Below are 12834 nucleotides of genomic sequence, written 5' to 3'. Positions count from 1 at the left end.
ATGCTACCCATAGGGATGCATTGATTCATCCCTTTGAGGAGAAGTTGATGGCGCAGCATGGTGTTTTGCCGCAAATGCGCAATAGTCTCCCAGTTTCTTTATAAGGAAGCATTGGATTGGCTGAGATCATCATGATTGATTGATCTCAGCCATGGAGGTGGGGCCAGCTGGGCATCACCAGCCAATCGTGGGGAAAAGGGTGAGTAAAAGCACCTTTCCCATGGGATTGGAAGGAGGCAGGTCACCTTAACAGACACTTAGACAGATAGACAGGCACACTGATATGATACACACACTCACTGACACACACTCTTAGGAGAGCTGGAGTGGATTAGCTTTCCCTGGGGTCCAGTGAGGCTGCTGTTATCTCCCTGCTCTGCTCCCCAGAGAGCTGTTTAATGATGTGGGGCCAGAATTAAAGTCATATTCCGATTCCCGCCATCACTTGAGAGAGCAGAGCAGAGAGATTATAGCTCCCTCGCCGCCGCACTCATCTAACCGCCCACCCCCCTTATTCAGCCGCCCACGGCCCACATCCATCAGCTCTCAATGAGCCGACTGACTGACTGCCTGCCCGCCTTAGCCCTGTGTGAGATGACTGCCTGCCTCCAATCTCATGCAGCCGAGCACCTCAGGGGCTTTACAGGCTCACAAATCCCAGGCACCTGTGTTAGAGCAATAATTGAGTGCTTTAAAAATCAGTTAGTTTAAAGCAGCTCTGTCACTTTTCTTTCTTCATTTAATTCATTTTGTAATACCCTCTTTTTTGCATTTATTTTTTTAAACTGATTCCCCCCCCACCCCCCACAAATTAAAAATGAAGTATAGGAAGTAATAAACAACAATAATATGTTTTTAGAGCAGAGGTACAACTATCACATGTTGGTTGTTGTTTTTTTATGCATAATCACCAGGTTAACAAGACTTGCCAAAGGGTGAGTTTCAGTCAAGCTCCATTTACTTTGAAAAATTTGTCTGAGAGCACAAGCGATACGAACATTCTTCATGGCATCCTGTTTTGAACGATGTTGCTTCCAACAAATGAACGCTGGGCATGTTTGAAAAGCTCATGTGCACAAATGTGTATTCCTATATTCCTAATGCTCTAGTGCCCTGGTGACTTTTTAGGTGACTGGCCACCGCTTGCAGAAATTTGTTTTTTATTTTACTTAAAGGGACATTGTAGGCACTGTATCTGCTTCATCTCATTAAACAGGTTACAGTGTCTGGAGTCCTCTGGTATCATCATTTCTTTCAGCATTTTACAGTTTTTAATGTTTTAAAGGGACACTATAGTCACCTGAACAACTTTAGCTTAATGAAGCAGTTTTGGTTTATAGAACATGCCCCTGCAGCCTCACTGCTCAATCCTCTGCCATTTAGGAGTTAAATCCCTTTGTTTATGAACCCTAGTCACACCTCCCTGCATGTGACTTGCACAGCCTTCCATAAACACTTCCTGTAAAGAGAGCCCTATTTAGGCTTTCTTTATTGCAAGTTCTGTTTAATTAAGATTTTCTTATTCCCTGCAATGTTAATAGATTGATAGACCCCGCAAGAGCCTCCTGTATGTGATTAAAGTTCAATTTAGAGATTGATATACAATTATTTAAGGTAAATTACATCTGTTTGAAAGTGAAACCATTTTTTTTTTCATGCAGGCTCTGTCAATCATAGCCAGGGGAGGTGTGGCTAGGGCTGCATAAACAGAAACAAAGTGATTTAACTCCTACATGACAGTGAATTGATCTGTAAAATTGCAGGGGAATGATCTATACACTAAAACGGCTTTATTTAGCTAAAGTAATTTAGGTGACTATAGTGTTCCTTTAATGCTAAACAAGCGTCCCCGGCAGTCCATCCCCTCTGTGCTGCTTTGGCTAATAAGGAAGTATTAGCATGAGCAGCAATGGCAGCTGTGATTGGCTGAGAGTGTCAGCTGACTGCTTTTAGCCTGTCAGAGCTCCAACTGACGGTATGCATGGGTATGACAACAAGGAAGTGCATAATCTCTGCCTTAGCTTTGCATACAGAAGGGGCTGGGCTGTGGGTGGATGGGTGACTCTTATTTTATATGTCAATCTTTCTTTTATTAAGGCATGCGTTAAGGGGGGTACAGAATAAAAGAGAGGGGATGTACGTTATGTATTACAATTTGGGAGCATAATGACAAAATGAAACATCTCCTACGAATGAAAGCCTTATTTTATATTAATTAAGCAGTACAGACGGTTAATACCAAGTTTAGCGTAATACTAATAAAAGTGGTTAGTCATGCGTAGTAATCTGGAGTAAGGTGTTGCTAGCACAGTTTCATAATTAGCCCGCATTCACTCTATTTGGTAATGTTAGGCTAGATCTATGTAACATACAATATCTCTTGTGAAGTTAAACTAAAGCATTATGGTTAGGTATGAACAATACTGGTGAATAACTGTAGGATTAGGCCATCAGCAGTCGTTGGTTAGTAGTAGGTAGAAGGTAGCTGCATCACATTAGGACTGGTAATGCGTCGACTATACACTAGACTACACAATTGCTTCACAGGCTGGAGCAATGTTAAAACAAGTGAGCTCTACCCGTGCTTAATGGGTTTAGGTTAACCACGTTAGGGTCAGCTTTTATATGAGCAGAAGAGAAAGTATCGTTGGCTATGGGCCATGTGATCTGTCCCTGCGACCTGTATCCGGTATTTATTGCAGGGGGAGATAGTGCACTAGAACAGGTTGCGAAAAATAAAGGTTAAATAAAACAAAGACAGAAAAACACAGGACTATGTGGCAACACCAGTAAACAATAGTGCATGCAAATTGACCTGACTCAACATTAACTGGCTACTGTCATGCTTTTACATAGCTGTAAGTCCTGGGTGGGGTAAGGCACTGTGACCTTGCTCAGGATAATTTGGCACTGGCAACCAATGTCTCGGTTTAGCCTTCAAGTCTCTGTGAGTCTCTGTTTGTGTAGGTCAGCCGGTGCCCTGTCTGGACATTGGAGATGCTTTTCTAGGGTGGTCATCAGCCAATTTGGTCACCAAGTAGAAATAGGTTGTGCAACAAAAAACAATTTGTTTGTGGTACGCAAACTGAGTTAAAAATAAAAATGAAACATAAAAATAAGAAGAAAAATAAAGATCAAGAAAAAACTTGTTGTGGTAATAGGCGGTCGTGCAGTTGTATTTTGCATGTAAAAATACTGTGGACATACATTCAGACCTGCTTTATGGTCTGGGGGGTGGCTGGGTTAGAAAGCATACAAATCCTTACATGTCTCTTCCTCCGGGTCTCCCTTCACTTCTGACAGTGAGACATGATAGGGGGTCCCCTGAGGGTGTGGGGGTAATGGTACCAGCTTAAGCAGTGCAAGTTAAAATGAGAACAATAACGGAGGTGAGTGCGATCAAATAGGTAAAAGAACTGGTAACTGGGATTAAAAGCAATGTGAGTCCCGTGACCCCAGCGTGGTAGTCTAGGGGGGCCTTCTCATTAGATGCCAGCAACATTTATATTAACTGTGGGTCACTTACGTTTACCCGACCAATTATTGGTAACTACAGTGGGGGGTCCAGTTTTAAGTCCAGTGAACTTGCAGCCGTGCACCGCTAGGTCGGCAATCTGGCCCCCGGTACAGTTCAAGTTGTAACAGCGACGTATGGGTCGGGTGTGCGTCCTTGTGGTACGAATGGGACAGTACTAGTCGGGTCCCAACTGTGCTGTGGGGATGTCGGGCTTTTCTGGTCCGTTTGCTTGAGGGAGTCCATAGGTAGGCCCAGTGAGTGTAGAAGCGGTGTTGCATCGCATATGTCCCGGATCTGATGGGAGACTGATCCCTGTTGGATGGTGAGGGTGTGAGACGGTCTCCAGCGGTATCTAAGGCCTTGTTGGCGGAGGAGTGAGGTCAGTGGTTGAAGGGAACGTCTCCAGGCCAGGGTGCTGCTAGAGAGGTCGGCATAAAAGCTCAGCGCCCCGTTTTCGAATTGCAGGGGCGTCCTGCCTTGCAGGGCATCTAGTACTGCGGTTTTGTCCATTCTGTTTCGGAATGCAATTATGGTATCCCGGGTGGCCCCAGTAGGTGCTTTTGGTGATTTGGGGACCCTAAAAAGGTAGTCGGGGTGTATCCGGTCTGCTTGCGCTGGCGGTAGGATCAGTGCGAGTAGGCGTTGAACGACCTTCGGTAGTTCACCTTCGGGGATCACCTCCGGGAGTCCCCTGACTTTCAGGTTGTCCCGCCGTCTGGCGTCTTCGTGCTCGGCCATGCGGTGTTCGTGCGAGCGTTGCTGGAGCTGCAGCTCTTGCACGGTGCGTTTGAGTTCCCCTATATCTCGGGTGTTGGATTCCATACTGCCCTCCATTTTGTTTAAACGGGTTGTCACCCCTTTGAGATCACCTCTCAGTGCAGTGATGTCCTTGTGTATATTGTCGTGGTGGTCCGCAAGTATTTGTTTGAGGACCGTCACTGTCACTGGTGCGGAGTCTGTGTTGGCGGTGGTCGGTTGGGGCTGTCCTGCCCTGGGAGCTGGTAAGTAATCTTCTCCCGAGAGGTCATCGGAGAAGTCAGAGCAGCCTCCGTGGAGCGCCGCCATGTTGTGCTCACTTGCTCCTCGGGCCTGTCTCCACATGTCTCCTATAGTGAGTCCCGGGACGGTTTTTTCCGGGTTTGGCTTTTTCGTTTTGCGTCCCATAGCATTAAGGGGGTGCTGGGGGGTCTCTGTCGCGATTTAGGGGTAGTTTGTAAAGGTATTTTTCCAGTTTTCTTCGTTTGTGCCTCGGAGCTCCAGAGTTTTGCGACCGCTTGGTTTGGCTGTCAAGCTCCGCCCCCCCGGGTGACTCTTATTTTGTGGCATACTGCACGAACATGGTGCAACACTGAATAGAGGGACAGTGCCAGGGCACTCCAGGTACTATAACCAATTTTAAGAGATGAAATGGTTATAGTGACTACAGTGTCCCTTTAACTTTTCTCCTTTGCAGCAAAGGGCTCTCTGGCTGGCCCCGCCTGCTTGACTGAGACCTTGACGATCTCAGTCAATGGAATTGTTTCCCATAGGAAACCATTTAGAGACTAGTGTTGCACATGCGTGACATGAGACTATCTGATTCTACGGAAGCACCTCTAGTGACAATCACTAGAGCCATTTAAAGCCAGAAATGAAAACATTGCCATTCTGCAGAATGGTGATATTTTCATCTGCAGTGTTAAAAGAAGGAGGACATGGCACACAAACCACTTCTTTGAGATAAAGTGGTCTGCATTCCTTAAGTGTCCCGTTAAGTTATTTTTTCTTCTTAATATGGCTAAAGTTCTCAAATTAATTGTGCGATTGGTTCATGCCACACAACGAGCAAGCAAAACACCCCACGCGTTTCTACTCAGGCTCCCCAATGCCCCCAGTGAGAGAGTCTTTGTATATTACCCACTATTATTAACAGAGGGTAGAGATGAAAGTAAAAACCAAAATACTTTTTTTTAACATCACATAATACATTTGCTTTTAAATGTTATATAATGTTTTTAGTGACATTATTTACCAATCTAATTTGGATAGTTTTTTTGTACAATGTAGAAAATGAGCCCATAGTATGTTTGTTATTTTTACACCCTTCCAATGTGTAACCATGTTCTGGTTATGTGTTCTTAGGTTATATCCATGGTGATGGTGGGAATTGGAGTCTATGCACGGCTAATGAAACATGCTGGTAAGTCCTCTCCAACTGCTGAACTGCACATTCTGCGTCCTTGTCAAATGGTTGTTAATACAGGTGGTCCTCACTTTACGACCTACCTGTTTTATGATGGCTCGCACTTACGACCAGCTCTCTAGCGTGGGGATTCACAGGAATCCCCACTTTAGAGAGCAGGTCTATGTTCGGGAAATTTCCCCGTACAGAGAATGTACTGGTGCACATTCTCTGTAGCGCATCTTCACTTACCGACCAATTCGTTTTACGACCAAGTCATAAGTACGGAACCGAGTCGGTAAGTGAGGAGTGACTGTACATCATGTGGAGGAAAAAACAAACAAACACTGAATCAATTCAAAAATAAGTCCTGCGCCCAAACTTCCACTACTCCTGGGCGGCAGCATTGACTACAATACACATCAACTCCTAATATATACAATACAAAAACAAAGAAACAAGTTACTTGTGCACTATCCCAAGTCTCTATGCACATTTAAATAACTGGAGGTTTTTAGTATCACTCCAGTGGTCATTTAAGTATAAGCCCCCCTGCCACATCAAGGCAAACCTCTTAGGTGGCTCCTACACTAACAATTCAGCTTGCGTCCTTAAGCTTTAGGTAAAAAAAAGCTCTAATGAGACAGAGTGGGAAAAACGACACTCTTCTTTACCCTTAATAGGGAATACATAGGATGGGTAGCAGCTTCTAGTCCCTAGTCTCTATGGATGGAAGACAGACACTGTGTGGGTCACCAGATTCCTTTTGTATTTTGGCACCCTGTACCCATTATTGGTGCAGGATATGTTGAATGTATTAATTGTCTGTGCCTTTCCCCCTCCCCTTTTTTCCTGTCCTATTGTTTCCCCACCAGGCCGTTGTCCCAGGGACACTGCCAGACCAGTTTAAACTAGCTTCCCTGTCCCTCCTCAATCTCCGATCAGCCCTTACTATTGTCCGACCCCACCCTTCCTTTTATTATAGTGCTCTATGTACCCTATTGTATGTAAATGAGGCTGTTGGGGGCATAGATGTGTGTGCTATGTCTATCAAAGTTAGTTGCTTTTTTAACCTTCACCAAGTGTTGTCTGGTGTTTGGTCCAGGGTGGAAAAGGGCCTCGGTGATCACAGTCAAGCCTCAGCGACTGGGTCTAAAGTGCTCCAGGGTCCCTGATAGCTACAAGGAAGCAGACTTGGCAGAGGTACTCGGTCGGCGTACTGGAGCTCCGTCACACTGTGTAAAACAAAAGCAAATACAAATATGCTCTCAAACTCCCACTACTCCTGGGTGGCATCAATAACAGTATACATCAATACAGTATACATCAGCCCCAATACTTAAAATAAAAAACAAAGAAAAGAGTTACTTGTGCACTATCCGAAATTCCTATTCCTTTGACGTGGCAGGTGAGCTTACACTTGAATGACCATTGGAGTGATACTAAAAACCTCCAGTTATTTAAATGTGCATAGCGATTTGTGATAGTGTGCAACTAACTATTTTCTTTGTTTTTTACAGAATCAATTCAGCCAACTAGAATTAATTTGGCCAACAAGTAGATCTGCTGTTGTGTAATTTTCTTGTGTAACTACATATCCCGTGAAGCATTGCAAACCTTGCTTTACATTAGCATGAGAGCTTCCATTTTACTACCGATAGCTTATTTACTAGCAGTATTATTCACTAAAGGAAGTCAGCTATGCTTTGTTTGGCTACTTTGGCTTTAAATTTTAAATTCACTTTGAATTCTCACTTTAGTGAATATCTCTGTAAGTCTCTGAGATTTCTCTAACATGTGTTTTTGTTATTTATCTATGTGTTCCCCTGGTTTCAGAGGCTGCCATGGCCTGCCTTGCTGTAGATCCTGCCCTATTCCTTATCGCGGTTGGCGTTTTGATGTTTCTCATTACATTTTGCGGCTGTATTGGGTCCCTGCGGGAGAACATCTGCCTCCTTCAAGCTGTGAGTATTGGGAGCATTATATCATTCATGCTGTTGTGTTATCTAATGGTTGACATTGTGTTAAATGGCTTATTATATAAACAGTACATGCAGCATGTAGAAAACACCTGGCCTAACTGCCTGTACAAATTAAGGAAACCGGAATAAATCATTATAGCAAAAGCCCAAATTTGGAAACAGTTTGATGTTTTCCTTTATGTAAATTATATGATTTATTTTGTAACTAGGCAAAAATAATATTTGTGAGATGTTTATACAGTTATGTTTATCTGATGCATGATTTAATGCATGCAGACAGGGAATAGAGTACTGTAAACCCAAGTGTCACGTTAGCTAAGATACAGTAACTTTAACATCCAAACATTGTAGTCTGCTCTTTATAGCAGGTCTGCCCAACTGGAGACATATGTCTTGTGTCTAGAATGTTTATGGCCTTCTGACTATTTCAATGTATGATAGATTGGCACCTTACCTCAGCTGTGGTAGAATTTAAACTCTTGTGATGCTTTGCCAGCCAAGTGTAATCTAAGGCTATAGTTTTCTGAGGACAGCAGAAATTGCAGACAAAAGAGCTGGAGCATTACAGTTGCTTTGTCGTGCTCTACAACATGCTTAGAATACTGAAAGAGCACTTTTATTTTTAGAAACTGCAATGTTTACATTGCTGGGTTAAATTAGGGATCGACCGATTATTGGTCTGGCTGATATTATCGGCTGATATTCAGTATTTTTGGCAATATCGCTATCGGTCAATAAAGTTACCGATATTGCAGATAATAGATACCAGGAACGCTGGGCCCCTTACAAGCCCAGCGATCCTGGGGGGCCCGCAGCAAGCGCTTAATTACCTTCCCAGCAGCTCCCCTGTGTAAATCTTGCGAGGAAGGGGTGAGGGGGGTGGGGAGGGGGGAGAAGCGGGGGAAAGGGTGTGAGAGCTCGGTCGGGGGCCGGGAGTCCACCGCCAGCCCGTGGCTCGAGTTGTGCCCCTCGGTGCGCGCAACTCCCGATGCGGCCTCCGGAGCCCTGCGGGCCATGTAGTCTATCCAGGGGCCCCATAGGTGCGTGCATTTCTCTCCTGTGCCGTGCAGGTCTGCCGTGAGGCTTTCCATGTGGAAGATTTCTTACACTTTCTCCGTCCACTCCTTCATCGTCGGCACCAGCTGCGATTTCCACTTGGTGGGAATCAGGCTCTTAGCGGCGTTCAAAAAGTGTCTCGTTAGGGACTTTTTGTATCTGCCTAGTGGCATCCCAGTGTGGTGGAGCAGCAGTGGGAGGGGCTGTAGCGGGACGTCGGAGTCCAGGATCTCCACCAGTTTTCGGTGTATTTGTTGCCAGAAAGTGCGTATGGGTGGGCATTCCCACCAGATATGCAGATCCGTTCCATCTGCCGTCCCACATCTCCAGCACTGGGCTGTCGGGGTGAGGCCCATGCGGCACAGTCTAGCCGGCGTCCGGTACCAACAAGTCAGGATCTTGTAGTTGAGCTCCCGGATTTTGGTGTCAACTATTCCCTGGTGGGTCAGGGTGCGGATCTTCTCCCAATCGGCCTCTGTCAGGACAGTCCCCGTGGCCTGCTCCCATTGTGATTGATAGGGGCCCGGCGGCGGCCTGTATGAGCTCAGCGCAGAGGACCGAAATACCCCTTGGCAGGTGTGCTTTCTCTGCGCACAGGGACTCGAACGGAGTCAGATCCCTGTGTATGAGCTGCTGTCCCGGTAGTGTGTGGCAGGAACGTCTGGTGGTATCGGAATCGCAGCAATCCCGTAGCCCGGGCTTGTGCCAGCACGGTCTCGAGGGGCTGGATTTGACCATTTGTACACCAGTCTCTCAGATGTAGCCCGTCTGGGCGTCCCAAACCCTCCACATCTCTTGGTGCCAAACCTCCCGCTATATCCGGGATATATACCACCGGCGTCAGGGGAGACGGACTGGTGGAGAGGTTCAGTTTGTACCGCAGGCTCGACCACACTCGCAGGGTGGCTGCTACCATTGGATGTTCACGGATGTCTCTAGTCTGTAGGGGCCGGGGTAGCCACGTCACCAGCGGGAGTCGTCCATGAGTCTGCGCACGTTCCAAGTGGATCCAGTGTTTGTCCGTTTGAGGTACATGCCAGTCAATTATGCGGTGGAGATGTGCGGCATGGTAGTAGGACTGAAGGTCCGGGAGTCCCACGCCCCCCCCCCCCCGATGCTTTGGTTGAATCAGCTGCGTGCGTCTGAGTCTGGCCGACCCAGCCTTCCAGACAAATCTTCGGATGTCCGTATTCAAAGTGTTAAAGAAAGCCTGGGGGAGTCGAATCGGAATCGTCTGAAAGAGGTACAAGAGTCTCGGTAAGAGGTTCATCTTGATGGCATTGATTCTGCCGAACCATGATACACATGATGTGCCCCATCGTAGCATGTCTGAGCGCAGGATTGTTTGTAATGGCAGAAAATTTTCTCGGTAGAGCGCACTCAGGTCCCTCGTCAGCCAGATGCCGAGGTATTTGATGCGGGGTGTGCACCACTTGAAGGGGAAGTTCTCTTGTAGTTGGGGCAGCATGCCCGGGGGCAGGCGTAGGGGAAGCGCTTCCGTCTTTTCCGCGTTTAGTTTCAGATTAGACAGTCTCTCGTAGATCTTAAAGGCGCTGAGAAGGTTCGGCAGGGTGGTCAAAGGGTTTGCGATAAAGAAAAGGAGGTCGTCAGCGTACGCTGCTACCTTGTGTGTTCTTCCCCCTATCTCGACTCCCGCGACATTCCGATCCTGCCTGATGGCCTCCTGGAATGGCTCCAATGTGAGGGCAAACAAGAGCGGTGACAGGGGGCACCCCTGCCTCGTTCCGTTCCGTATAGCAAATGCCGGGGACAAGGCGCCATTGATCCGTAAGCAGGCTCTTGGGGTTGTATACAGGGCTGTTATCCACTGCAGCGCGTGCGGGCCGAAGCCCATTGCTCTCAGGGTTTTGCTCATGAATTGCCAGTCCACCTGGTCAAATGCCTTCTCAGCGTCGGTCGAGAGGAGGACGTATTACACCTTTATGCACATGATTATGTGTTCACATTTTGCACTTTGACAGCATTATGTATTTTTTGCAAATACTTTTTGTGTTCACATTTTGTTCACATTTTGTATGTGCTTACATGTTGCACTTACCATATGTGCTCATTTCTATGTACTTTATGTATTTGGATTATGGGCTTACATTTTGGGGTATTTAGTTGCACTAGATGTATTAACTGTGTGGCAGTTGGCACACTTATTGCACAGGTATGGTGGGTTTTATGGGATAGAATTTTACTTAGATTGGGCTTTTGGGGTGTAAATGATGGTACTATTGTATAATGTCAGTGTATTATTAAGCTTACAATTTGTATCAATGAAGGATTGTATTTCTTAAGTACTAGGGGAATTATGGTATTGGGTATGGACTATAATTAATTTCTGCTGCATTTCTTTTCAGGAGCCAACTGAGTTTTATTGTCCTTGTATGCACATTGCACAGTGATAAAGTTGAATCTGAATCTAAATGATTGTTTTGTTTTTACTTTAGAGTACATTACGGAAAATGTAATATGTTGTATTGCATTTCTTTCTCTCAGTTCTCCATTTGTCTGACACTAATCTTCCTGCTGCAACTGGCTGCCGGCATACTGGGATTTGTCTTTTCTGATAAGGTATGGGCAAAGGTGGGACATTCAACATCCGGGAAAGGTGAATCAAATAGTTTGTTGTACTGAGAAAAAAAATGGAGTTAATGCTGTGTGTATATACACAAAACGCCTTAAACTATGTGACTAATTTTAGAACAATTTTCCATATTCCTATATTTTACAGCACATTCTACATATAGGAACAGTCCAAGCCCCATTATCACTTTTCTTCCTCTCTAAATTATTTTACAAATAGCTCCTGTGTACTAATCACATCACAAATCAGCATCTCTGTTCCCCATTACCTCACCAGATGGTAGGATGCTATGCCCCTACTCTACTCATACAGTTACAACCACCTCCCAGTCCATCAAATAATAAGGGAAATTCAAACGGAGTATGTTCTTTAGTCTAAATAGATAGTGTGACGAGACCAATCTCGCCACTGTGCATTGGAGGAGCCTGGTTGCCCGCCTGCTGCCTTTAAACTATGGCCCCATGTTGAAACGCTTGATTTTCCCCTGCAAAGACACGAAAGCCGGGTCATTCAGTGCTTGCCCTGTTTGAGCAGTGATACCCCAGATAGCTATGCCATGGAGCCCATTCGTATAATGAAAGACTATGGGAAAGACTTTGGCTCCATGGCAATTGAACTGTATGTGTGTGATCTGAGCGCCATTCAGTAATAATGTGCGCTCAGATCTAAGCCATCTGGGGATATGTTAAATGTACCTGTTTTATGCAATGGCTGCACAGTTATATATTTTTATGTATTTTATTGTCTTTTGCTGCCATGTGTTCAATGGAGTTTTGCCTCTGTCCTTGGAGATAATTGGATTACTTCCCAATTATCTCCAGGATAGAAGACTCTGTGGAACTGGTTTTGGGCAGAAAAGCTATGCTTCATTTGGACCAATTTGTATGATTTTGACGTATGTTTGTATTTGGAGTATGCTGATTCTGAAACCGTAAGTTTATGTGAATGTGATGCATACTTTTAAAGTTATGAATAATGTGGAAAAACTGTATTTCTCTGCCTGTGATAATTACATTACCCATTGTGTAAGGTAATTGTATCACAGGCAGAGGGGAGGATTTTGTGTGGGAGTGTCTGAGTGTATTGTACATGTTTATTGTTTTTTTTTTTCAAAAACCCTGTGGGTGGTACTATTGTGTATATAAGAACAATAAACCCACAGCTCTGTCTGTTGCTGCTTGACCCTCAAAACAGAGCCTTGTCTCGTTCTTGGGGGGATTTATTGTATGCTGTTCCAGTTCGACTGCTATGAGTGTAAACGTATTCGTATGGTTTTTCCTATTCGGCTGTTTACAGCATTCGTATGTTTGAGAGCATTCATATGCTTCTACGGTTCGGTGGATTGGTGTCTACAGTAGCTGTGCCTGTGCCTGGAAGGGGAAGATCTACTAAACGTCTGTTAACCCCTTTTAGGCCTGGGGGTGCCGTTACAGATAGATTAGAGGTGGGGGGCAGAGTGGTGTTGCTGCAACCTGGCGCCTGTCTGAAGGGACACCCTGTTTCTTATGCCGATATACTGTCCAGA

General features: G+C 45.4%; 1 protein-coding gene across 1 annotated transcript in view; it reads left to right on the top strand.

The window, feature by feature from the left end:
- The window catches only part of TSPAN33 (tetraspanin 33), a 69549-nt gene that overhangs the window by 29146 nt on the left and 27569 nt on the right, over nt 1–12834 (top strand). Inside the window, exons 2-4 of the mRNA XM_063448322.1 lie at nt 5639–5696; nt 7515–7642; nt 11222–11296. Of these exons, the coding sequence (XP_063304392.1) occupies nt 5639–5696; nt 7515–7642; nt 11222–11296 (261 nt within the window). The remainder of the gene's footprint in view (nt 1–5638; nt 5697–7514; nt 7643–11221; nt 11297–12834) is intronic.

The sequence above is a fragment of the Pelobates fuscus genome, chromosome 3 (genome assembly GCF_036172605.1).
Source record: "Pelobates fuscus isolate aPelFus1 chromosome 3, aPelFus1.pri, whole genome shotgun sequence".
In the NCBI taxonomy this organism is placed as follows: Eukaryota; Metazoa; Chordata; class Amphibia; order Anura; family Pelobatidae; genus Pelobates; species Pelobates fuscus.
This window is presented reverse-complemented; position numbering and strand designations above follow the sequence as displayed.